The sequence below is a fragment of the Mytilus californianus genome, unplaced genomic scaffold (assembly GCF_021869535.1).
Source record: "Mytilus californianus isolate M0D057914Y unplaced genomic scaffold, xbMytCali1.0.p SCAF_5, whole genome shotgun sequence".
NCBI classification, from domain to species: Eukaryota; Metazoa; Mollusca; class Bivalvia; order Mytilida; family Mytilidae; genus Mytilus; species Mytilus californianus.
Window position 1 is genome coordinate 110,462,835 of NW_026262701.1, and position 27,973 is coordinate 110,490,807.

Here is a 27,973-nt window from a genome sequence, read left to right on the forward strand (position 1 = left end):
ATTATCGACTCTATAAACTTATGAAAAATTGTAAAAAGATAGTATCAAGAGTTAATTTGTATTTACATGAGCAACACGACGGGTGGCACATGTGGTGCAGGATATTCTTACGTTTCTGGAGGACCTGATACATTCCCGATTTTTGGTGTGGTTCGTGTTGCTCAGTCTTTGATTTTCTATGTTGTGTTTTGTATACTGTTGTTTGTCTTGATTGTTAAAATTTTTTTTACAATTTTAACTTAATTGCGATGTTCCGCATCATGTTTAAACTATGCCATTTTAAAAGCTGATAAAACACTATACTGGATCCTTTCTGTTAGTCTGGGTCAGTATATACAACGGAACTATAAACAACTTTCATACAAGTGGGTTTGATAGGTTTAGATAGCTATAAACAACTGTCATACAAGTGGGTTTGATAGGTTTAGATAGCTATAAACAACTGTCATACAAGTGGGTTTGATAGGTTTAGATAGCTATAAACAACTGTCATACAAGTGGGTTTGATAGATTTAGATAGCTATAAACAACTTTCATACAAGTGGGTTTGATAGGTTTAGATAGCTATAAACAACTTTCATACAAGTGGGTTTGATAGGTTTAGATAGCTATAAACAACTTTCATACAAGTGGGTTTGATAGGTTTAGATAGCTATAAACAACTGTCATACAAGTGGGTTTGATAGGTTTAGATAGCTATAAACAACTGTCATACAAGTGGGTTTGATAGGTTTAGATATCTATAAAACAAGGTTTAACCCACTATTTTCTTCGAAAAATGTCTGAACTAAGTTAGGAATATGACAGCTGTTTTCCAGTTGTTCCGTTGGTTGATGTAATCGAGCGTTTGGTCTTATGGACTTCCACTTTTTGAATTTAACTTGGAGTTCGGTATTTTTTATAATACACATTTCAGTATTACTTACGATCACTTTTAATCGTAAGATTTTTTGTGAAAAGAGTCGCAGGTATCTTTGACGAGTTTATTCAAATGTCAACCAAATATCTTGTACCTTCATAAATTTTTTATTGAAACACACGGACCATCGTCATCGTTGACATCATCATCAAAACCTAAGTCATCATTATAGCATAATATGATTTACCAATCTTTGCCTCTTCTTCTTTTTCTTTTTATTTGTAGTTCGTGTATTCGTGTTGAAGGCAAGCTCTATATATATAAATATACATATGTTACTCTAAATATCAGCACAATAATGTTAAATCTGCAAAATTTTTGTTCTTCCCTCGCCGGGATTCGAACTCATGCTATTGGGATATCGTGACAACACCGCCTGCACTGTGTCCAGCGCTCTAGACCACTCGGCCACCAAGACTGAACAAAAAAAATCAGCTTTCGGTGGCCTAGTGTTACCTTTCCTCGTCAGTAGAATTTAGAGAGTTGTAACACAGTACATGATATATTAAACATGAAGATGGAATTGATTGCAGATTAGCTAAATTATCTGTCGTAAAGGATCGTAAGATGCAGTCACAGAAATAATTATTTGATAAGTACGTCTAAACAAGTGCGTAGAGTTGTCACTTGTTTAGAAGTAAATATGCATATGTATATATACATAATTACTCTAATTATCAGCACAACAATGTTAAATCTGCGAATTTGCGGAAGCAAATTTTTGTTCTTCCCTCGCCGGGATTCGAACCCTTGCTTTCTTGCCACGATGTCACAGAAGCAAGGGTTCCCGCTGAGCATGCTGAGGGAAGAACAAAAATTTACTAACGCAAATTTGAAGATCTAACATGGTTGGGATAAATTTGAGACGAATTATATATATATATATAGACCTATATAGCGCTTGACATGAGGCTAAGCGATTGGTGCTGTAAGGTAGTAGTATTAAAGGTGTGAGTTCAAATCCAGTTGAGGGCCGTGACAAAATTTTGTCGGCATAAAAATCTAATTCTAACACTGTTGGGTTTAATTTTCAGACTTGTATAAATTTTGGATCAACTGGAGTATACGGAAGAAATAGTTCTCGTCAGCGGATTATTATGAGTGAATCGGCATAACATTTAATGGCTAATACGGACACATGGACACATCGACACATTGACACATCGACAAATCGACATATCGACACATCGACACATCGACATATAGACACATCGACACATCAACATATAGACACATCGACACATCGACATATAGACACATCGACACATCGACATATAGACACATCGACACATCGACACATTGACATTTTGAATTACTAGAATCTCAAATATTTGTTTGTTTGTTTGTTTTGTTTTGCTACGTAGGTAGTGTCACTTGGCAAACTAACGCCGTAGGCTATGTCAAAGAGCAATATAGCGCATTAGGCTGTGTATAAGAGCAATGAAAGTTAGGGTTAAGGTTAGAGTAAGGGTTAGGGTTAGGGCTAGGGTTAGGGTAAAGGTAAGGGTAAGGGTAAGGGTTAGGGTTCATATTAGGGTTTAGCCTTATCCTGCATCGTAGGTTTTTGCAAATTGTACTATAGCTACGTAGGTAGTGGCAATAGGCAAACTAGCACCGTGGTCTGTGACTTACATCAATCTTACGCTGTAAGCTGTGATAATTAGCAATCTATCGACGTAAGCTACAAATGGCAATGTATCGCCGTAGGCTACATACAACTGCTTTGGTTGTTCAAAAGGCAATCTAACGCCGTAGGCTACATACAACTACGTTGGTTGTTTCAAATGGCAATTTAACGCCGTAGACTATGTCAAAGAGCAATCTAGCGCCGTTGGCTGTGTCAAAGAGCAATCTAGCGCCGTAAGCTGTGTCAAAGAGGCAATCTAGCACCGTAGGCTGTGTATAAGAGCAATCTTAGTTAAGGTTAATGTTAGGGCAATCTAACGCCGTAGGCTATGTCTAAAAGCAACTAGCGCCGTAGGCTGTGTCAAAGAGCAATCTAGCGCCGTAGGCTGTGTATAAGATCCATCTTAGTAAGGGTTAAGGTTAGGGTTAAGGTAAGGGTTAGGGTTAGGGTTTGGGTTAGGGTTAGGGTTTATGTTAAGGTTAGGGTTAGGATTAGGGTTAGGGTTTATGTTAGGATTAGGGTTAGGTTATGGTTCATGTTAGGGTTTAGCGTTATCTTGTACCATAGGTTTTTTCAAAGTGTACTACAGCTATATCTCATATATTTGTTTGTTTGTTAGTTTTGTTTTGCTACGTAGGTAGTGTCAAACATCAATCTTACGCCGTAGGCAGTGTTAATTAGCAATCTACCGCCGTATAATTAGCTACATACAATTACGTTGTTTGTGTCAAATGGCAATCTAACGCTGTAGGCTACATACAACTACATTGGTTGTGTCAAATGGCAATCTAACGCCGTAGGCTACATACAACTACGTTAGTTGTGTCAAATGGCAATCTAACGCCGAAGCTATATCAAAAAGCAATCTAGCGCCGTAGGCTGTGTAAAAGAGCAATCTAGTGCCGTAAGCTGTGTATAAGAGCACTCTTAGTTAGGGTTCAGGTTAGGGTTAGGGTTTATGTTAGGGTTTAGCATTATCTTGTACCATAGGTGTTTTAAAAGTGTACTACAGCTATATCTAAGAATTCATGTACCGATACAAATTTGGATTTTCAAATGGTGACATTTTTTATAATTTTATTGAAGACGTTGCTACCTTTTCGCCAGTTACAGTTTCTTCAACTTTCTCAAGTATTGTCTAATATACAATTAATAGTCATTAAAAATGTCGATTTGTCGATGTGTCGATGTGTCGATATGTCGATGTGTCGATGTGTCTATGTGTCTATGTGTCGATGTGTCGATGTGTCTATGTGTCGATGTGTCGATGTGTCTATGTGTCGAGGTGTCGAGGTGTCTATGTGTCGAGGTGTCTATGTGTCGAGGTGTCTATGTGTCTGTCATTTGAGACTACGTTTCAGGAATCGATATAATATTTGATACAACATTCATATCATTGCAGATGTATGAATATGTAATTGGGTTAGGAACTACTTCTACCGTATATTATAGTTGAGCCTAAATTTTCGTATTTACCCTGTATCTCAAACACACTGAGATCCAGTGGGCATATATATTGTATGGTTGTCACTTACCTAGACTTGTTTGTCTGCTATACTTATGTCAAGTCTCAAACACACTGAGATCCAGTGGGCATATATATTGTATGGTTGTCACTTACCTAGACTTGTTTGTCTGCTATACTTATTTCAAGTGACTGTATAATGAAGTTTATCATTATCCCATTCGGTATATAAAAATTGTTGAGTTAGATTGCTGACAAATAAAAATACGTTGTGTATAAAAAAAAAATATAACATCTACAAACTCTTAAACACATGTCTTATGTCTATCTCTATATTCGCCTTACGTGACAAGGTAACACTACGACTATTGAAGTTATATTTTTATATAGCGGATGTGGTCGAGTGATCTAGAGCGCTGGACATGAGGCTAAGCGATTGGTGCTGTAGTGTATTAAAGGTGTGAGTTCAATTCCCGTTGAGGGACAAAAATTTGTCAGCATAAAAATCTAATTCTAACACTGCTGGGTGTAATTTTCAGACTTGTATACATTTTCGTATTTACCCTGCATTTCAAACACACTGAGATCCAGTGGGCATATATTGTATGGTTTTAATTTTCAGACTTGCATTATGGAGAATAATTCATAAGTGTGATTTACTTGTGACTCATCCATTTTGCTTGAATGTAGCCAATACAATATGTTTTAAATGAAAGTAATAAAAAGGATGAAAACAATAACACATCACCGGAAACCTTCAACAATGACCTGATATGTTGCTTCATGAATACAGAAATATAAAACAATAACGATAACCGTTCGGCCTTCATCAGTGAACAGAGTATGATTTGTCCTTGTCTTACACAGTGGTCTTTCAACAAATTTGAACTAATTACTTCGGTCATATTCTTTTTTCCTGTTTGCTGCATTTACCTCATAAAGTTAAGATTTTTTTTTATTACAAAACTAGACCAAAAGAACCCAGACAGTCATATATATTTAACTGTACAGTAATTAATTTTGGCCGTCTCACTCTCTCTCTCTCTCTCTCTCTCTCTCTCTCGCTCGCTCGCTTTTCTTTAATCATAATCACTGGAGTCATCGTCGTCATCAGTGTCAATATAATATGTAGATGATAGGTTATACTCCGAGCCTTCTTTTTCTGCAATTGCATCTTCTATACTTATCAAATTTAGAACTGCTTTATAAACCTCATCAAAGACTTCACTATTTACCAATCTTTGTATATGATCCTGAAACATCAGTATTATAAAGCATGAATTGACAAATTTTCTTATAACATACAACTATTTCCAATTAAAAGTTACTTACCATTCCAATTTATGGGTCACACAATAAAACACATTTATTTTTTATTCAGAGAGAAATCCTTTCATATGAGTTTATTGTAAAGGTGCAATTTAATCGTTCTTATGGTTTTACTGGCCGTAATGATTTTCAAACAACTGTTCATGCTATTTTTTCCAAATAAATATCTGACATATTGTCAACAGATTAAGGAGAAGACACTTTTTACGACTTTTTTCTACTCGGGGGAAATTGTATGCAAATAAGGGTTGACAACGGAGTTGACACGAGAAATGTTATGATCTTTGCATCAGATACTAGTATTTAACATATAAAAATCATTTGAAGTAATATTTACTTTTAGAATAAATAAGAAATAAAAAGTACAGGAGGTCACAAATGAAAACAAAATATCTATAAAGTAATTAGACAGACGTACCCAGACCTTGTTAGAGTGAACGGAGCAGCCCCATTAGTCCGACGCCGCATTAGTCCGACAACCCATTGGTCCGACACCCCAATAGTCCGACGCGTCATTAGTCCGACACCCCATTGGTTCGACGCCCCAATAGTCCGACACCCCAATGGTCCGACACGGAATAATTGAACAATATCTTATATCTTTCAAGTTTAAATTAAATGGCCCGGTTACGTGTTCATTTAAAATAATAATTGATTGATTGATGTTTAAATAAATAAATAAATAATCTTTATTTCAAGAAGATAATCCCATTATTAAAACTAATCTTCCTGAGTGTCCTCAAAATAGTAATAACATATTCATGAAGTACATACATTATTATAATGATATAGACACAATATACACTTTTATATAGATATTAATGAAAAAGCATATGTTTGCTTAACTTCCATAGGCAAATATAACATGCATGTTCAGGACGAGAACAATTTAACAATAAATACACTAGATAGGTCCTGTAAAAGGGGCCATACGGGATAAAAAAAAGGTCAAGGAAATTTGGACTGCCACTGGACAATGAGAGTATACTGGATAGGGACAGAAATTTTGCCTTGCAACAGGCTCAGACAAAAGGCCACCGACGGCCCCTCAAAGAGTTGTTGCAATGGTTCTTAACGTGCAGAGAGCGTGGCAAACTCTTTACACGAGGCATCGGATTTGACGTCCCCACTCTGTCAGTTGTTGAAAATTAACCATCCCGCACAGCCAAACGGACGCCCAAGTTTAACAAGGGTTTACTGCTAGTCGGAAGAAGATCAAAGTGACCATATTTCTATTCCCATTTCACCATTGGGTGCATTATATATATATATATATATATATTAAAACTCACTTGGCCTTGTCCATCGAATGACTAAGAACAGTTAATGCAATTTATACAAAGTAGGTTGGTAGACATGTATTAGTGAAAATACTGGGATATATTTACCCGGACAACACGTAGAATGATAGAGACGCGGACCTCATGTCTTGCACGACTAAAACACGAGTATTAATCTAACTGTAGTGAACATTTTGTCAAACTAAATTTACTTTGTGAAGTTTTGTCAAATTACTAACATGAAGATAAGCAGCGGAGTATCTCTCCCACAGCAGAGAATTAAGAAAGTTAAGGCTCCAATTAGGCTTTACTGCTTACACAATTGTATGTGTGATGCTTGGTTATGTGTACAGAATTATTTTGATAAGAACGTCAACTTAGTTTGTCTTTATGCAACCTTTATGCAACAATATTTGTACTGAATTGAAGAGTGATTTATTTAAAGTTAATTCCCTGAACTCTTAAGACGGTGGGAAAACAGGTAAACCATATAGAACCTTGTAAAGTTTGGTGCGTTCTCTGTAAGGAATCTGTTTTGCGTATAAGAGTTAACAACAACAAAAAACGTGCTGGTAAATAGCAATAATGAAAACATGTACATTCCTGTGTCAATGTCAAGAGAAGTGGTGTTGGTTGTTAGAGTTATTGTCATGTCGCATGATTACTTGTGCTGTTCAAAAGACAACCGATAAGTTGTGTTTTTAAAGAACACGAATGGAAATAACTGTGTACAGAAAAAAGGTTTGTTGTTTTATGAATATGCAATTACAAATATTTTCGCTTATGTAAACAGTACATGCACTTGGCTATTTGTACATGATTGGTATTTATTTGTTTGTCTAATGTCCAGTGGCAAATGTTTCATGACTAATCAATACAAGTTCATTCTGACAGCACATTTCATCCGTTTTTATCGAAGTTTCGACCTCAATAAAGTCTTTTTTTATATAGAAACAATTATCACCGATTGAACAATTTTACTATCGATGTTACGAAAAAACGTTTCAACTCGCCAATTTTCGAGTATATTATCAATTAACAATTTGGCAGCTCTCAGTTTTGAAAGTTTTCAATCTTTAAGTTTGTGTACAGTGTAGATGAACGGAAATAATAATGCTTGGGAATTATAGTCCCTCTTTATGGTAAAATGCGCATCTGGTGAAGAAAAATTGGTACCGTTTATGTTATTACTACCACTGGGTCGATGCCTCTGCTGGTGGACTGAATAGTCCCCGAGGGTATCACCATCCCAGTAGCCAGTACTTCGGTACTGGCATGAAAATACGGGTTTTGTGTTATTAAAATTTGCTGTTACAAAATTTTTGAAATTATCTAAAATTAAGGGATTTATCTCCCTCATGCAAAGCTCTTGATTCCTTGCCCGGCTTTGGCTATACTTTTTTGTCCTTTTTGGTTTATAGCTCTTCATCCTTTTAATAAGCTTTTGATTTTCAAATATTTTGGCCTCGAGCATCACTGAAGAGACATTGATTGTCGAACTGCACATCTGATGACTGATCTTTACATTTCCTTTTTAGTAGAATTTGTTCCCATGTAGAACACACCTTGTATTAGTTAACCAAAACTTGCAAGGTTCTTGATTGCTTCATATGCATATGGTCATGGTATTTCTTTAATACCAGATGTGTGGTATGGTATCATCTGTTTCTGTGATATACTTATAAGAAAGAGTAGTTCAATATACCACGCCAACAACGATTCTATAAAGTTGATTTTCTATTACGGCAGTAATTAACCTTTGTCGGACTTATGGGGTGTCGGAAAATCGGGGCGACACCGAGTGAACATCTAACTAACCATCTATTTAATTCAAATGGATAATTAAGATGGATGGCACCACAAATGATCAACTTTCCACAATATTTTGAACAATATCATATTTCCGAATTTCTTTCGATAAGCTTTGGTTTTATTTGGTCAATATAAATAAGAAGATGTGGTATGAATGCCAATGAGACAACTATCCACCCAAGTCACAATGTATAAAAAGTTAACAATTATAGGTCAAAGTACAGCCTTCAACACGGAGCCTTGGCTTACACCGAATAGCAAACTATAAAGGGCCCCAAAATGACTAGTGTAAAACGCATGGAAGTATTAAATTGTCAATATAATACTTTCATGGTCTATGAGACAGCATCATACGGACACAATTAGCCTACAAAAATCAAAAAGACAACATACAGTATTCAACATTAAACAGCTGTATGGTCATCTCAAAATCGTCTTACGGCGGGAAATGTGAACAAAGTTTTGAGTGAACTTAACAGAAACTATAAAAGATACCAAATAAAAAAAAAAATCAATACTATATGACACAAGCTGACCACTGACAGGGTTTCTTACTTTGGACAATCATGTGACTTTGTGTCGAGATTAAACTATTTTTAAGTCATCCTCCTTCTTTTTCGATAGGTGGATACCAAAGTTAACATCAAAGAACATTTCATGAATATAATAGACAAGTAATTAGGCATCACACAAGAACGGATTGATAATCAACTCTTATGCGAAATAATGATTTCATCAAGCAGTTCAAATGCTGAAGCCCATTAATAACTTTAACTTTTTTTCTTTTTTTTTTGAAATATCCCCAGTATGTAAAACTATTTCTTTTAAATCAAAAGACATTACATAATTCACATAAAAAAGTTGCATTGCCATAGTTATCACCACATGGCTCATGGCATATAAATACCTTTAACTTGTCGATGTCCTTTCTGTTTTTCTGTACAGTTCTCATTATGTCGGAAGTAATTTCACATGCTCTACTGGTTTGCAGTACCTTTATAATTTGCCTGAAGAAAAATTACTTGTAATCTTTGTCTGTTTCGGAAATTTTTATGTAGCATTTTTATATTTCACTGGCATTCTTTGAATGATACATTTTTATTGAAACTATCAATTCATAAATTGTGTAATCATTCTTAATCCAAGAATGATAACTTTATTTTTGGCTTATCAGAAATAAGTTTCATAATGAAAAAAACAAAGGAAATGAGGTATCCATCCATGACCCAAAATCAGTACATGCACAGCAAAAAACACACAATAAGCAAAGGAACAGCGTTTTTTTTGCTGTTCTTTATCTCAAAGTCACAACTACAAGCAGCGTCCTTCGTACATAATTATCTTGAGTTTTTAATCAGCTTATTTTTTTAGAAATAAAGTTTAAAAAGAAGTGTATTTTATGATTTTTTTCAATTCACAAACCAAACAAATCCAGCTAATTCAATGTTTCCGTACATTACGAAATACAAATTTTATCAAGTGTAACACAAATATGCTTACCAAATCCATTCCTCTTAACTTTGGTCTTAGGATACATTTCAGGGTGGTTTCCTTGAAAAACTATTCATTATTTACGATCAATTCTTATCTTCTTCTAATTTGGCTTCAATATTTTTATTTTCGCTTAAGTAGTAACTGTCTACCTCTAATCTGAATTAGTTCTTTTTTTTATTTACGTTTAATGTGCATTTTATTTGAAGTGATTATATCAAGTTAGACTGACAAAATATTCCAATGATATTTTTTTCCAAAAAAAGCTATTAGAAAACGATTTTTAAGAATAAACACAGAGGTTTAGTTCACTTGTTATTCCTTATTTAAGTAAATGTTAAACAGCTAACTTTATTGGCAAAATATATCTTACGATTGTAAGAAATTGGACCTTTTCTCTAACTCTGCTTTATCTGCCTGGGAAAGTGTCCTTCCTATCAAATGTAAGCAAAGTTAACATGAAAATTTGAAGCAGTAAAGGCGTATTTTATATGCGTTCCTCACAAAAAAAAAAAAAAAAATAGAAGATACCAAGAGTACATTAATAAAAATTCAATTCCGAAGAGAACAGATAATAACATGGCGAAATCTAAAAAAAAAAAAAAACAAACAAACAATATTCCACAAAACACAGAAAAATAAAGAATACAAGCCAAAGCTCCGTGTTGAAGGCCGTACTTTAACCTATAATTGTATATTTTTACACATTGTGACTTGGATGGAGAGTTGTCTCACACATCTTCTTATTTATAGTAATCAACACAAACCCCAAAGAAATCCGAGGATGATCTTAGGTGCTCCGGAAAAAAATGCAAATCCTTCTTAAATAAAGAAGTTTAAAAAAATGTGGAAAAGGGTTTGATGTGTTTATTCATGACGCAAAATCCCTACACGTACTTTACATTAAATATTTTAGAAGAACGGTGCTTTTATAGTAGTTCATCTCGAAAGTCGCTGCGAGGGAATGTTTTTTTTTTTTTTTTTTTTTTGTAAGCGAGGAAAATGCGTATCAAAAAGAAAGTTTAAGCAAGTGCGAGGGGAAAAGCGTGATAAAAGAAAAGGTAAATAAACAAGCACTGGACTGTAGATAGTGGTAATTGAATTTGAAAGAAAAATTCAGCAAATCATTTAACAACTGTAATCATATAAAACAAAGCAATATCACTCTATTAGCTCACTTATTTTTCATGTGCTTCAAGATTCTGTGTTGAATTTTAATCAAGTAAACGAACGGTAATGTAATCTTGGCAGCAAAATCCGAAAATTGATAAAAAGTAAAATCACAAAAATACTGAACTCCGAGGAAAATTCAATCGGAAAGTCCCTAATCACATGGCAAAATCAAATGACAAAACACATCAAACGAATGGACAACAACTGTCATATTCCTGACTTGGTACAGGCATTTTCAAATGTAGAAAATGGTGGATTGAACCTGGTTTTATAGCGCTAAACCTCTCACTTGTACGACAGTCTTATCAAATTCCGTTATATTTACAACGATGCGTGAACAAAACAGACATTATAAATAAAATAGTCAAAATATGGGTACAGCAGTCATCACTGTGTTACAATATCAAAACAAGCAATTATTTACAAAAAAGCACAAAAGCATCTATCAAATTAAAAACCACAATCATTGCTTCGCGTGTCTGACGTCAGAAAATGTAAACGTCACATAAGAAAAAAGTTTGTCATTCAATGTTTATTCAAAACAATTTTATAATTTCACATGGGGAATGTAGGTATACAGGGTTAAAAAATCAAAAGTTGTCGATCAACAATCACTGAATGAAATAGTTTTTTGTTGATTCGTAATAAATGTTTTTAAAAAGGTGCATATAGGTTTTTAAGTATATATGCATGCCTTGGTGCGGTCCTTTTCTTAACATTATAACAAGAAACTCGTTTCATATGACTCAAACACAAATATAAGTAGTACAGCTTTTAACAGAATATGAAGAGTTATTTCAATGTTATCAACACTATAAGTACAGATCTTACCATGAAACGTTTAGCTTCAACTTAGCATGAATATTATTATCAACTACAAAAACTTACTCAATACAGTTAGTCCACCATCTTTACGTGAGTGAAGTTCTAATTCTGTTGAATAAAATGTATCAACATTAATGATAAATTACGTAGAAACCATATCATTTGTTGTCTCTTTGTAATTCATATAATATTTGAAAATATTTCTGTATTGAATATTTTTCCAATAGAGATTAAGTTAATGAGCGGGTAACAATTATCCTTTCATCGCAACTGAGATAAGATTTTTTTTTCAAATATGATTTCTTGTAATTACCAATACGTAAGTTTCAAAGTATTCTTGAAGAGTAAGAATCATTATTTTAAAGCTTTATGGATGTCTGTTACTGAATAAGCCATCGTAAAATTCCTGATTGGTTAACTTATTTTTAAAACATGCATTTAGTGTATGATTTCACTATCCAAACTTCATTTGCAGATTTGTGATCCTTACACAAAAACTGCTAATCGACACTACATAAGTTTCACGGTCTCCATCACGAATTGGTTACCCGATACGATATGTCTATATCTTAACTCTATAGCAACATGTTTCCGCAATCTAAGATATTTTGATATCTGAATAGTAGTCTTATCTGTAATTTTAACAATTGTGTCATTTTTACCTCATTCCTCAAACCTTAAGAATTACCTTGATCATCGTCGGTTAATATTGCTTTACGAGCCATTTCAAGATCACTTGTTAGTTGTAAGCAACTCAGTTGATATTCGTGCATCATATTTTTAAGTTTTCTTATCTCTGAATTAAGTTCTTCTTCACTGTTTTCCTTGGCATTTTTCAGTTCTCTTAAAGAATCTAAAACAGATCGATTATTAAGCATTAATTCTTAAAATCAAATCTTTTGTTATGATTACCAAGCGTACAAAGCGTGTGTCTGAAATCAGGTTCGCTCTAAACCGAAGTTGAAAAGAAATTATATAAACGTTGAAGTTTAAAAACCAAAAGGGTCTAATTCACCTAAAAACGAATTTGCAGGAGGGAGGTGAAAGATTACTAATATTTAGGTACAGTAAATTTACAGAGATCTGAATGATACTAAAATCAATGTGCTTTCTTATGAGCAGATGGTACACTTGATAATTGATAGTCCAACAGGAGCTCTAAGTAACTTAAAGTTTACAATTTGGAATAGGTAGACAACGTTTCTTCAACGGAATTATGTAAACGATATGAAAAGAAAAATGAAAAAAAAGTGATATGGAAAACAGTCCGTCAGATTAATGAAAAATGTGTGAATTTAAATGTCAACAAACATTTATACTACAAAGAGAGAAAGTGATGCTCGTTTCTAAACAAAATTACATTAAGATCAATAATATAGATGTAACGGCATATTCTTCGAGTGTCTTTGACCGAAAGAAATGAAATGTGAAAATGTGAACACAATTCCTTCATTGTATGCAAGACATTTCAATCTCTTACTCGTTGCACAACTGCATGTTAAAAATCTGTTTAATTTGTGCAGTCAGCTGGAACTGTTAAAGCGCTTTGAAAATTTCGCTTCCGTTAGAATTTTCAAATTCAAGGACTTTTATGCCGAAATAAAATGATCCAACTAAACGGAACTTAAACTTGATTTCAATATCTATAGTCATTTTTCATGCATTAAACGTATGCCATTTTTTTTAAATCTGTACAATGAAAAACAAATCAAATTATGCAGACATGATAAGAAATAGTCATCACAAGCACAGTATGTATACTCTCCTTAGAATGAAAAAGGACCATAACTAAATCAAAGGTTTGTACAAATGCCTCATCCGTTAATACTCAAATGTTCCGGAAATTTTCTGTTTAAATGCTCTTCAATTTCGTATTTGATTCAATATTCCAACTGTTTTGATTTGAGCGCCACTGATGAGTCTTATGTAGAAGAAACGTGTGTCTGGCGTACCAAATCATAAACCTGGTATCTGTGATGAGTTTATGACAAGATTTGATTTTAAATGTGTTTCAACATCTTTTAGAACTTTCATTTCAACTGTTCAAGCACCAACGATGAATCTTGAGTAGGCGAACAGAGTGACTGGAGGTCTTAAATAATAATTCTCCTTTCTTTGATTACTCGTTACAAATATTTGGTTGGTGTTTTGTCTAGTGGACGTTTTGTCCCCGATCGTGAAACCAGACTAGTAGCCATAACCCCTGTGATGACATGAAATATCTTAATGCTAGTCTCATTCGACACGATAAGATTTAAGATTCTGGATAGGGATGTCTTTATCACGATTTGGCACAAGTTGTTCAAATTGATGGTTGCTAACTTTTAAATTCAACCGCTACTAATGAGTCATTCAATAAAACATATGGTGTACTTGTCTGGCGTAATATAACTAAACACCTTGTATCTTTGCTGACCCTTGTTAACCGGAGAAAAACTTTTAAAAAAGACAAACGACAGTCTTCAAACACTACATAAAAAATAAAGACTGATCAACACACACACCATCAAAAGCTAGAGGTGATCTCAGGTGCTCAGGACGGGAAAGCCGATCCGGCTCCACTAGTGCCACCCATTGTGATATTCGTGGCTAGTAAACATCGATGATAAGACGCCTTCGATGATGCCACAATCGAAGATAATCGGATGGAATTGTGGAACATATCCCAATGACGGTCACCAAATCATGAACGCGTACGTAACACTTTGAAGGTATTAACTTCAATTTTACCAATAGGAATGCTCGGTTCAACAGCTTACCTGTAAGCAAAAACCCTCTATCAAGAAAACCATTATAGGAAAAGCAAGCTCTAAAATATCGTACTAACTAGGAGGACCCCAAAATGAACCGTCACAGAAAAAGAAATATTCACATTACCGTTTCCTTGATATGGAAGCGGAGTAGCAGGAGAAAAATAATGCGAATAATTATACGTGTACCTGTTATGTGTTCAATTGTTGGCTGATTGCAGAATAAAAGTCAATAAGAAGAGAAAGGAGCACAGCTGTTTCTCATACGCATGAAGATTTTCTGTTTAAAAACACGTCCTCAAAATCTAACAAATATGTTGTATACATAAAATCAAGCAAATCGATTGTGTCATTTTCAGCGATGTTTTTTTTAATAAGAGTAATTTTTTTTACTCAGTATAATGTTTCTCTTCCTAAAACAAAATAATTGTATTTATTGACTATTCTGTTTTGTGAACCATAGCTAGACTAACTCTTTTCATCCTCCAAAACGTTTTGAATGAGTTATATTAGAGTGAAGAAGAGAGAAGGAAGTCAAATTGTGTATTCTTTCACGCTTAAATTGTATGTACTATAACATTTTAACTATATCTGAACCCATCATTATCGAACCACAAGCTTAAATTTGACATAAAAAGATAATACAATAAACAAATACGAGTACGGCTGAAAACTATGGAAAGTCAATGAATAACAAACTCCAAGATTTCAATTCTTAAACTGCAAGTATGTAACTCCTTAACATTTTAGTTCTTTCTTTGTTACATTGGAACTCGGTAATTTTACGTCCAAGAATTGCAACTTTTACATTGCAACTAGATCATTCTAAATTTTAATGTTGATGTTCCATACTTGCTACATAGTATATTTGTGATTTGTACATTTATCATTTAAAATTTGTATCCTGAAAATCGGCATCTTGCATTTCTATTACTAGTATTTGAAAAAAATATTATTCAGTTGAATACTGGTAAATAAATAATTTGCTGACATGAATTGTAATTCTTAATTTTTTCTGCGTTTTCTCAACTGCAATATTCGATAAACGCTTATTTATAATTAAGATACGATCGTTGTTCTAATTTCGAATTATCACAACAGCCAGCACTGCGTTGAGACTTTCGGTATCACTCTAGATTTACCTGTAGCATACATAGTAATTAAGTCCCGTCAAATAACACCATTACAAACTTAATCCCGATTTTATATTCAATTTTTAGAAACTTTCCTGGGACGTCACTTTTTGTGGCGTTGATACATTCGTGTGACGCACAGTTTATAATTCTATTATGCTGTACCGGGTATTTGTGTACTGTCGTAAATTAATTTAGGTGTTCGTTGTTATTCTGTGCTTTACATGTCGAAATGTACTATAATATTATTTATTTATGTATTTCTCTGTCCTGAGTGTTCTTGCATTTATTTATACTGTATTCCTGTCACGTAATGTTGTCATTGTATTTTTAACATTGCCATATAAGCGGGAGGTTTGGCTAGCCATAAAATCAGGTTCAACCCACCATTTTTCTTAAAATGACCTGTACCAAGTCAGGAATATGGTAGTTGTTATCAAATAGTTCTTTTCTATGTATGTTGCATTTTTGTTGCACTTCAGTGTTTCTGTTGTTCCGTTGCTTTCCTCTTATAGTTGGTGTGTTTCCCTCGGTTTTAGTTTGTAATCCGGATTTGTTTTCTCTCAATCGATTTATGATTTTGAACACCGGTATACTACTGTTGCCTTAATTTAGGCTTAATGATTTTGTATTTTGTCGATGTGCTACCTTGATCTCGTTCTCTGAGGTTGGAACACACTCTCAGACCAAACATGTTTGTTCAGGCTCTCCTCCTTAAGAAAATAAGGATAGAAATTTGTATTATACTTTTTTTCCTTCAGTACATGGGAAACCTACAATATTGGCTAAGTCTACAACCAAAACTGCCAATAAAAATTAAAGGTTACTTGATATTTTAGTATATAAAAATGAGTAAATAAGGAAACCTTAAAAACAGGTACTAATATACTTATTTTTGTTCCGTATATGATACTCGGAGGGAATGGTAGAAAATGCACACTAACAAACTCAAAAGACAATACTACCCCTATAAAAACCCATTTTTTGTTGGATACCTTCTCAACAAAAACTGTAAATATGACACTGACATAAAAAAAAAAAAGCCCCCATACATACGTGTACAAAACACATATCTAATTCGGATATCCTCTCGACAAGGTCAAGACATATGTGATGGTCTCAATTGTTTTACTATCCCAAAAACTATATGCTGCCGACATATATACCCCCACTGTCGCAAAAAATGCAACAGCAAAAAAAAGGTTCCCTCGACAAAAATAGTATGAGCCTATATGTAATGAGACTTTGCCGCCAAATATGCCTGCGGGACCAGAAGATCATACATTCTACAACAATCTTTCTTTGGGCCCTAATATAAAATAGAAATACAAAAAAATTTTCATGTATATGCAGTCACTATTTAAAAACTTAGAAATTGAATTTGATCTTTTGTGGCCTTTTTGTTATAGAACGTGTTTTATCACTAATGTTTTTATTACCCTGAACAACACGATAGGTGCTGTTGATGCCTACCTTCCAGAGCACATGAGAGTACACTTAGTTTAGAATGGAATTGGTCTTTAGGTCGTTTCCTTTTTTAAGAACAAAAATTAAAGGAAATTATAAAGTTTATGTGCCAAATAAAGGCAACAGTAGTATACCGGTGTTCAAAAGTCATAGATCGATTGAGGGGTTACAAACTAAAACAGAGGGAAACACATCAACTATAAGAGGAAAACAAAGGAACAACAGGAACACTGAAGTGCAACAAAAACAAACGCCAACATACATAGAAACGAACTATTTGATAACAACTGCCATATTCTTGACTTGGTACAGGACATTTTAAGAAAAATGGTGGGTTGAACCTGGTTTAATGGCTAGCCAAACCTCCCGCTTTATGACAATGTTAAAAACATATCGCTAAAATGACAACACTACGTGACAGAAATACAACACAAACACACGCAAGAACATTCATCACAGAGAAACACACAAACAAATAATATAATAGTCGACACAACAACGAACATATTCCATGAACGACAAACACCACAGGATATCACAAACAATGACGCGCTTACGTAACTAACATGCAATCTCGAACTTTATACAATTATTTTCACAATATTTTCCCAACATTTTCATGGTTTGTTGGCTCATACTGATATGAGAGGTAATTTTTTCACTATATTAGCTTTATGTTTAGATGAAAATAATCACAGCGACATGTACACACTGGCATGCACATTTCCGTATCTAAAGTCTGCATTTTAATTTGTACTGAATTGAAAGTCGAAGATTGAAAATGCCAAGAATTAAAAACAAACACGTTTTTAACTATTTTGGTCCTATTTTAAAAGTTTAAGGATTAGAATATTTTTGATTTCTATAGAAGTAATCGTCATCTAAGGTGTATGTTCATAATTTTTTGTTGGGGAAGGGGGTGAACAAACAAGTAGGCATTTATTGTCCGATTGTGATGAGATTTGATATAGAACCCCCTCCCCCTTCCCGCCCTACGGTCTAAATATTCTTCACATTAGACTTTTAGTTCCCTCTCAAGAGAACGAGATCAATGCTACTCATAGACAAAATGTCAACACAATTGGGCCTTAAACTGGATTACAAAAGTGTTTTTTTTTTTGGCAAATTGTACATTTTCCCTTTCAACTAACTGTCTAATATCTTTGAGATCATGGACAGGACTTGATACTCGAAAATATAAGGTAATGACTTCATGTATCAGTGCAGTAACGTCACGTGTTCATGTACATCCGCATTAATTTACCTCAATGAAATGCAAGCGACTTCCTGCATACATTGTGCGCTTAAAAATAGTTTAACTAACTCTTTTTTTTATTTCGTATTCTCAACCAAAAAAGAAAACATACAATTAAGACAAATTGCTGATAAAAAGGATAATGGTATTTTTTTTCTTGATATTGACTTCATCAGCTCGAATATGGATGGCTCGCTTTGTATCATTGCTGATAAAGTCTGTATCAGAAACAAAAATTCCATCATTCTATATATATCCGTAACATACCTCATCATTTACATATTTTTTTTAAAGATTATCTTTCTTCAGATCTGTTTGCGTTTTCCCTTACATACTTATAATTAAATAAATGCAATGATTTTTTTACACCGTTGGCGTTCAATCTAAAACTGTATCCCCATTATTTGATTTCAAGGCATAGTTGTTTACAAATATAAACAATGAAATAAATACCACAGTGATTTGAGCTATTCTCATCCAGTTTGTTGGATTTATCTTCATATGCTATCTGATACCGTTCTAAATCTCTTTCAAGTTGTTTATTAGTTTGTAAAAGTTTTCTAACAGCGACATCTTTATCTAAGCTAGGAATGTGTTCGTTGTCTTTGAAATCTAAAATGTAGGTATACTTATTGATTTTTGTAATCTAAATTGATGAATATATTAAGACAAATAGCGGAAAGAAAAAGTATTGGCAAAAAGAAAAACAAAACAAAAACTGAAGTTTCATACTATTAGACACCTACTCTTTTGAAGAACTATAGTTTCATTCGATCCTCTCTAGTTTTGTTTCTTCTTGGTTCGCAATGAATTCACGCGTTTAAAAAAATAGGTTTATGAATATATTGATATCCTTACTTTGATGTTATACCAGTGTTTAAAGGTGTCACTTTGCTGTTTGCATATCTCATATCAATATATTTTCTGTTTTAGAGCGTTCCAGATGCAGGAGAATTAATGAAAGCGATTCGGACGCACCAAATTTAGAAAGTGTTAAATTCATATTTTATGAAATTAAGGAGATTTGGTACGATTTTCAATGAGACAACTATCCATCAAAAGATCAAAGTTCAATGATGACAACTATAGGTCACGCAAATGAGCAAAAACCACAAATCATAGTGAGCAATAAAAGGCCCCTGATAACAAAATGTGAAACAATACAACAGAAAAAGCCTTATTAAAGTTAGAAGCACCAACGAACAACAACTATGACTGTCGGCATCCAACCCCTAGGAATCTACTAGACTAGTTGTGTTGGACTTTGGACTGTCACAAAAAATGATTAACATGCTTGTGAATCAGAGCTTAACCTTTTCTAATTTGGGGAACAGCTCGAAAGTAAAACAGACTGTAAAAATCAATCAAAAAGGAATGTTTCATTGTTATCATGGTGTGATACCATAAACAAAATAACACAAAAGAAAAATGACACACCGTACCGATCTAAGATAACTCGCAGTCAAAGAAAAAAAATTGAAAGACAAATAAGTCCACAGAAAACTACATTTGGAAAAGAGAGGCGATAGATTCCATAGGGACATTCAATCTCAAAAGTCGAAAACAAACTAACAATGCCCCATATCAGTCGTCATCTGTAAAACAGATATTTCATAGCGGTCAAGAAACTCGTGATGACGTCCGTAAAATTTTGGAAGGGATGATTTCAACTTCACCACTTGGAACTTCTTGGTTCAAAGCTTCAATATAAGCAGCAAACCTGTATCAAGGAAATCATGATAGGAAATGCAAGCTATGGAATATCGTATCAACTGGGAGATATATACTCCATCTGCAGGTGCTGCTGGAATGTTGCTACATAGAAATGAAAAATTCACAAATGGGAAGCTGAAATCATCTCTTTTGTCGTAAAGTTTTGTTCTTAATCGACCCCCATTGTTAATTTCTTGATGCAAGTCAAGATATGATGCAGACTTAACTGTATCTGTTGTATCCTTTATTTCAAGTGTGATGGGATAGATGTATTCAACATAGTCACCAAAATTATTTAGTGAGAGGACATCATTTATATAGCAGAACGTAGTTTAAAGATAATGCTAGCTTCTTTCAATTCTTCATAAGAAGCTCGTGTATGAAGTCAGCCTTATATGAATACAGGAACAGGTTGTCAAGTAAGTTCAAAGCACACTCGGTAAATAAAACTTTAAACATTAGTAAACTCCTGTTGCGTATAATTCCCAGTATAAATAACTTTAATGGATTCAAATAATGTAACATACAATTTTAGTCTGTAAAGGAACTTTTCTACCTTACCTATACAGTCAACCAGTTGTTCATCAACTTTGAATCTATCTACACCACATAAATATAATCTTCCTTTTTCAGTTTCTGTTATCTCAAGTAAATATTCAATGCAGAACTCTGGTATCATGAAAGTTATGTGAATACTACTTGTAGGTTCTATCCCATCAATGATAATATGTCTTGGTGGGCAACAAAGTAAATTTGACAGACTATTTCGGAGCTCTTCCAGATCCTGTCGACGAAAGTCTTTTGTACCTCTGATGTGAAAATCAACATGAATGTAACCATTTGCTGTTCGAATTATAAATTAAATCGATCATATAATAGTAGGAATTTGAAATTAGTTATTCACATCACGCATCATTATATATACAAATCTTTGAACCTATTGTTTGTTAATTGATAATTGACAGAGGTAAATACATTTTGCAACATTAACGTTTAAGAAGTTACATAACAACTTAGTTAGGTCAGCTTCACACATTTCTTAACTTTTAATGAATGAATGAATAAATAATTTATTTATTTATTTATTTATTTATTTATTTATTTATTTATTTATTTATGTATTTATTTTTTTATTTATTTATTTATCTATTTTTTTTTATTATTTATTTATGTATTTATAACCAGCTGATTCCATTTTAGACATCTCACTGCAATATTACTATGATCAGTTTATTTGCGTTTGACAGTAATACTCGAGGACGATTTAGAGCTTGACTAATTGTATAAACACATCATTCGGTCTATTGTTGAAAACCGAATGTTGATCCATAGATTTTCTTTGGTTTTTTTTTTGTCTAATGTGGTTGCTGTCTCATTACAATTTCCTCATATTCAAACAATGGAATATATTTACCTGAACTAATTCTTACCTAATCCAATGTTAAAAGTGACCATTAACACTTTTTAGACCTTAATATCAACATTTTTTATTATTGTCTTCAGTAAAAACTTATAAGAAACAAAATTTTATTTTAATTTCTGTTTAATTTTCAAATTCTTGACGGTGATAATTCATTTGGATTCTTTCTATTGAGTTTTGAATTAATGTGCACACATTGCCGTCGAAAATTATTTAGCCCCAAATATCAACGGGGTTATTTCTCTTCAACTTCGTATTTTATTTGGCCTTTTTAACTTTTTTTTATTCGACCGTCACTGATGTTTCTTTTACAGACGAACCGCGCGTCTGGTGTACATAATTCCAATCTTGATATCAAGATGAATAAACATGTCAAAAAGTGAAATAGAACGAGCTGTATCGAATTTTTCTAATGAAAAAATGACGTCAGATTTATGTAGCTGTTGTTATTAGGTCATTTTTTGTCATAATGATTCTACGTATTTTCTGGCTTTTAAATGTTTACGTATGAGTGTTAATGCTGAAGGCAATTCCATAAAAAAATGCTTCGGACTCGGACGCACGAAAATTAAAAAGTGATATTTTCATTTACACCCCTAAATAGGCCAAGAATGGAGATTTGGAAAATCTTATGATAATCTTTTTGATTTCAACATCATTTAGCGCGGTTTTCGGCATACTAAATATTCAAGTCAGACATTGTTATATCAAACATAATGTTAACAGGTCTTTTTTGTCGACGCAAGCGTTATGAGTTTCTTTTCCTTAAAACAGATCAAATTTGGCCTGTTTCATTGAATTATGTGACTTCTTGATTAGAGATTTCTGTTAGTTCTATCATTTATAGTATGAAACAGGACTAGATGTTTCTTCATTTTTATATATTAAAATCTTATACAAATACATGCACTACACAAGATCTTGTCTTTCTACACTGTTCAGTGCGTTGCTACATATGAATCTACTCAAAATTACAGCTGCCGATAATAAAGTGAAAGAAGATTTGGATTCGGCAGATTATCTTGTGGCCTTACACAGTATATACAAAAAGCTGAATTTGATTGCTTTCAAATTAGTAAACAATGTATCAAAGTTGATGCTAAATCCGTTGAAATAGAGTCATTGTGTGGCAGAGGGAGCCAGACTGAGGATATGCCTAACGTTGGCAAGTTTAACGAATTGTATTTCTTACAGTATTCCTACTCAAAAACGTGTACATACATACACATACAAAGTCAAAAAAGTCAGCATGTAACTCTACATCTTTCGTTAATGACAAACATTATAGTTTGCATGAGGAGTTCCACAAGGCTTGATTAACAGCAACGATATTTTCTTGTGTGCTTTCTTAATATTTGTTCATTTAGTTAACGATGTAAAAAGTGAAGCCGTGGTAAAATATCATGCATCTTGCACTTTAAGTTTTAGCGACTTAATCGCACACATTTAAAAGACATCAATAAATCAAATAAATAAAAGTAGCTGCATCGTATACGTCAATAATTTAACAACCCCCAAAGCAGATAGAAAAAATCAACCAAATGAGCGCTCGTTTGCATCATTAATAAATATCGTACCTAAAGTCTCTGTATTAAGATTGAAATTAAACTTGAGTTAGAAGAACAACACACAATGTAATTTGCTTTATCAAATTATAGCTTGAAACACATATATCATTTTTCAGTGATAGTTTTAAACCTGTTTTTGTGTCCAAGTGCTCCAAGAAACCTCTCTCTAAATTATTAACCTCAATTCTAGCAGCAACCAAAGACGGGCTTCTCAGTTATTGCGAAACTACCTATTCTAGAGGTAGCGTGAATCAGATGTGGATATTAAAAAATTCCAAAGATCTTTTAGAGTACATACAATCTAAGACTCTTTCATCTTGCAATAGTATTAAATCATTTGACTTTTCTACACTTTACACAAGTATTCCCCATTCCAAACTAAAAGACAAATTGAAAGAGTTGGTCCTGCTTTGTTTCATCAAAAAGAATGGCCAACGTAGATACAAGTATCTTGTCTAAGGGAGGGATAACTTGTACTTTGTAAAAAAATCACCTTGATTCAAACAATAAATTCCGTGAAACTAACATTATCAAGATGCTTGATTTCTTGATTGACAACATATTTGTTACGTTTAGAGGACGTGTTTTTCAACAAACAATCGGCATTTCCATGGGAACACTCTGTGCGTCTCTTCTTGCCGATTTGTTCTATTTTGCGTATGAGGCTGAATTCATACAGTAACTTCTTAGGAAAAAAAAAAGAAGTTAGCAGTATCCTTTAACTTCTTTTCCCGCTATATAGATGATGTTCTCTCGCGAAATAGGTGAAATGCCACCAAATCATAGTACGTCTCATTCGACCTTTGACCTTGTGTGTTCTCTCATTTGTGAAAATTTCATGCTATTTAAGTGAAATATTACAAAAATGAAATATTGTCTCAAAAACACATTTTATGAGAAAATTGCCTTGTAATAGGACTTTTTTTGGGAGCTTTTCCTGACTTTCTCTCCTAATTTCTTATATTTTGCTATAATAGAAAACTTTTTTATAAGTAATACTTTAATAAATGTATAGTTATCAGTAAATGAAATTATTTTTGAAGCAGTAACAACAAATTATTCATTAAAAGGGAAGCTTTTTATGTCCCTCTCTGGAACACGGCGTAAATTTAAGTATTACGTAAAGACTTATTGAAACCTCCATGTCAGTGAACTTTTATATGGATAGTTCATTCAGATTGAATACTTCAATTACTCATTTATTATCTCATTTCCTTCATAAATGAGTGAAAGTTACCCCAAAATTTTTATTCATTGGCCTAAAAAGTTGAAATTTTGAGGAAATGAGAGAGAGAGGTATAAATGGACCAAAAGGGACCTTATAATGAAGACAAAGAGGTCCATAAGAGGTATTTATCATCTTAGAGTCATCTTTTGTATAATATTCAACTGTTTGTATGCAGATGAGATAAATAATTGGAATTTTTCGAAAAATTTTTGCTCAAATCGCAGTAGATGTTGTCTTACATTATATTAGATTTTTCTCAAACTATTGAACTGATTATGACAAAACTTGACAATAATGCTTGAAATAACTAGTATTACATTCAGTTAATTCAACAAACAAGTCTTCTTTAGGTGTAATACCACCAAATCATAGTACGTCACATCCGGTTGCATACGAAAAAGGGTAGAAAAAATATTCCCTTGAATTTGACATTTGCATTTCATTGCAGTAAAAAATTTCTGAGACATAAACATATGTCTTGGGTGTTTCAAAGCACCATTATTTTTTTGATTAGTATTTGTATAGAATATTTTGGAAACTTGAGGTTACATGGTTACTAAAGCTTGTACACAGGAAAAAAAAGGGGTGAAAATTTGATTGGTTAACTTCCAGTGTCAAATGGTTATTTTCTTATATGCAATGAAATGTTATGTGCAATTTTGTCTACAGTACTGGACAGGATAAAACGTTACTCATGCCAAGTATTTCTTTATTTGAAACAAAGATAAATTCTGCAAAATTTTTTGAAAAGTGCAAGTTTAACAAAGACTAATAGGGGAAAATCATTGGTGGTATTACACCTAAATAATTCAACATTTGGTGACTATGTTGAACGCATCTATCCCATCGAACTTGAGATCAAGAATACAACAGATACAGTTAAGTCTGCCTCATATTTTGATTTACATCTAGAAATTGACAATGAAGTTCGGTTGAAAACAAAACTTCATGCCAAAAGAGATGATTGCAATTTCCCGATTGTGAACTTTCCATTTCTATGTTTCAACATTCCAGTAGCGCCTGCATACGGAGTATATATTTCCCAGTTGATACGATATTCCAGGGCTTGTATTTTCTATCATGATTTTTTTGATAGAGGGTTGCTGCTCACAAGGAAGATATTAAACTAAGAGTTCCAAATGGTGAAGTTGAAATCATCCCTTCGTTAATTTTATGGACGCCATCGCGAGTTTGTTGACCGTAATGGAATATCTATTTCACAAATGACAACGGATATGTTCCAATTGTCGTAATTACAAGGCCGCCACCTTTTCCCCGAATCTAACCCACCGAATGAAACTTATCACCTGGTTTGTACTAACATGAGCACGACGAGTACCACATGTGGAGCGGGATCTGCTTACCCTTCCGGAGCACCTGAGATCAACTCCGGTTTTTTGTTGGGGTTCGTGTTGCTCAGTCTTTGGATTTCTATGTTGTGTTTTGTGTACTGTTGTTTTTCTGTTTGTTTTTTTGTTTGGTTTTTTTTTTGGCGTTTCAAAACATTATCAGGATATTTATCAATGTTCTCTGTACATGTTTTACTTTTACTAAATATATGTTTATGTGGCGTTGAAATATTTACCTGGTTTATCTGATGGTGCAAAGAAATGCAATATTCCCTCTCGATTTTTACAAAATTCTACAAACTGTCTATACAAATCTTTTCTACCTAGGTGCCATATCATTGCTTGGAACGTTGCGAGATTTTCATTTGACAACATGTTTAATTCTTTCATATGTCTGAAAAGGCTAATGCAATCCTCTATTTTCTCTAAAATTCCTTTTGCCATGCCATTTTTTCCTGGTGATAAAATAATGCAAAAGAGTAAATATTTCTCAATTTAAAGTTTCGAACAGTTATAACATGCAAGGTTGATATATGTACTATAATGTAGCATAAAATCAAATCAATAACGGCAGAAATAAAGAAAATAAAAGAAGAACTTGTCTGAATAAAAAAGTTAAAGGCCAAATAAAGTACGAAGTTGAAAAGCATTAAAGGCAAACAATTCGAAAAGTTTTACCAAATACAGTTAAGGTACTCCTGTGTATATATATATGTGGAGCAGGATCTGCTTACCCTTCCGGAGCACCTGAGATCACCCCCAGTTTTTGGTGGGGTTCGTGTTGCTTAGTCTTTAGTTTTCTATGTTGTGTCATCTGTACTATTATTTGTCTGTTTGTCTTTTTATTTTTGGCCATGGCGTTGTCAGTTTGTTTTCGATCCATGAGTTTGACTGTCCCTCTGGTATCTTTCGTCCCTCTTTTACAAACGGCATGTAATACCCCTTTGTGTAATTTGTCCATAGCAGTTGTTAAAAATTATACATGTTTTTGTCAAATTATACATCGAAAGATCATTAACATAAATCGAGGATTAAGTCGTACCATACAAATCATTGTCATAAAATAATTAATGTAAATCTCCAAGTCAATTATATAGAAATACTTCTAATACAATATTAATTTTAGTTAAGAATGTTCTTAGTATTCATTTTATATATTTACCAAAACCTGTCAAAATTGAAGTTTTGAACTATCTATAGGTATCTGAAATTCGATGAACTTAATATTCAGAAATACACTAGTTAAAATGAAGAGAAAAAAATGCAGAGGCAATTGGTCCATTATCTTTTCTGTTCATTTCGGGCATATTTCATTATAAGTTTATTTAATCATGAAGTTGATTAAAATTGTTATTTTGTGTCTTTTTAAGTATATCATCTCGATCCAGATTCCTCCTAGTAGTAGATTTTGGAATTCTGATTTGTCCTGGATTTTGATAGTATAAGTCCAAAATCCAATTTCTACTAGTTTTACGAGTAAAATGGAAGTAAGAAGCAAAGAATGCAAAGAATGCAAAATGAAATGATAAAAAGCATGTTTTGAAAATACGTACCTGAACAATAAAACTTTATTTCGTTAAATTCCTCGTCTGTAATTTGCCTTGCAATTTTCATTAAAAATACGTGAAGTTGATAATCATCTGATGGATTCAGTCTGATGCCCTCTAATTTTCTGCTTTTAGATTTATCAGGTTCCATTTTGTTCTCATTAATCGAACATACAATTAATCAGTTCCGATAAAGGCAATGACTGCTTATCAAACTTTAAGAATAGTTCGGTTTGATTGTCTTCTTCTCTTTTTACATATTCACACACATATAGTAGAGATCATATGCATAAGAATATTCCTCTTGTTAAAACTATACTGTTGCAACAAAGTAAATGTGATTAAATAAATATCCATAGATAACTGTACAAAACATATGACATTAACGGATTTTTATGCAAGAGGTACGACATTACCTAGACGTCGTCCGCCATGTAAACAACCGACTTTTATCAATATAAAACTTAAATGGAATTTTACAGAATAATAGATTTTATTGGTTATCGATATTCTTTACCTTTGACACATGTAACTAATATAATTGTCATTGGCGGTATTCCAAATAGATATCATTTTAAGTTAAATCTTTTTAAAGTAATGGAAGGCCCAAAAATTGTATCTT

The 27,973-nt window shown here is 33.2% G+C and overlaps 1 protein-coding gene across 2 annotated transcripts; it reads right to left on the bottom strand.

The window, feature by feature from the left end:
• Positions 1-4,948: 4,948 nt before the first annotated feature.
• LOC127700601 (uncharacterized) lies at positions 4,949-27,800 on the bottom strand. 2 transcript variants are annotated; one of them, XM_052204149.1, is made up of 9 exons: positions 27,358-27,798; positions 26,041-26,259; positions 20,801-21,082; positions 18,980-19,138; positions 12,610-12,774; positions 11,985-12,029; positions 10,297-10,357; positions 9,340-9,439; positions 4,949-5,264 (listed from the first exon to the last, which is right to left on the bottom strand). In XM_052204149.1, the coding sequence occupies exons 1-9, from the start codon at positions 27,500-27,502 to the stop codon at positions 5,091-5,093; spliced, it is 1,350 nt and encodes a 449-aa protein (XP_052060109.1). In that variant the 5' UTR covers positions 27,503-27,798; the 3' UTR covers positions 4,949-5,090. The 2 variants fall into 2 exon arrangements, with proteins under 2 accessions (XP_052060109.1, XP_052060110.1); XM_052204150.1 differs by lacking the exon at positions 9,340-9,439 and having other exon boundaries at positions 5,106-5,264; positions 27,358-27,800.
• Between the last annotated feature and the right edge of the window lie 173 nt (positions 27,801-27,973).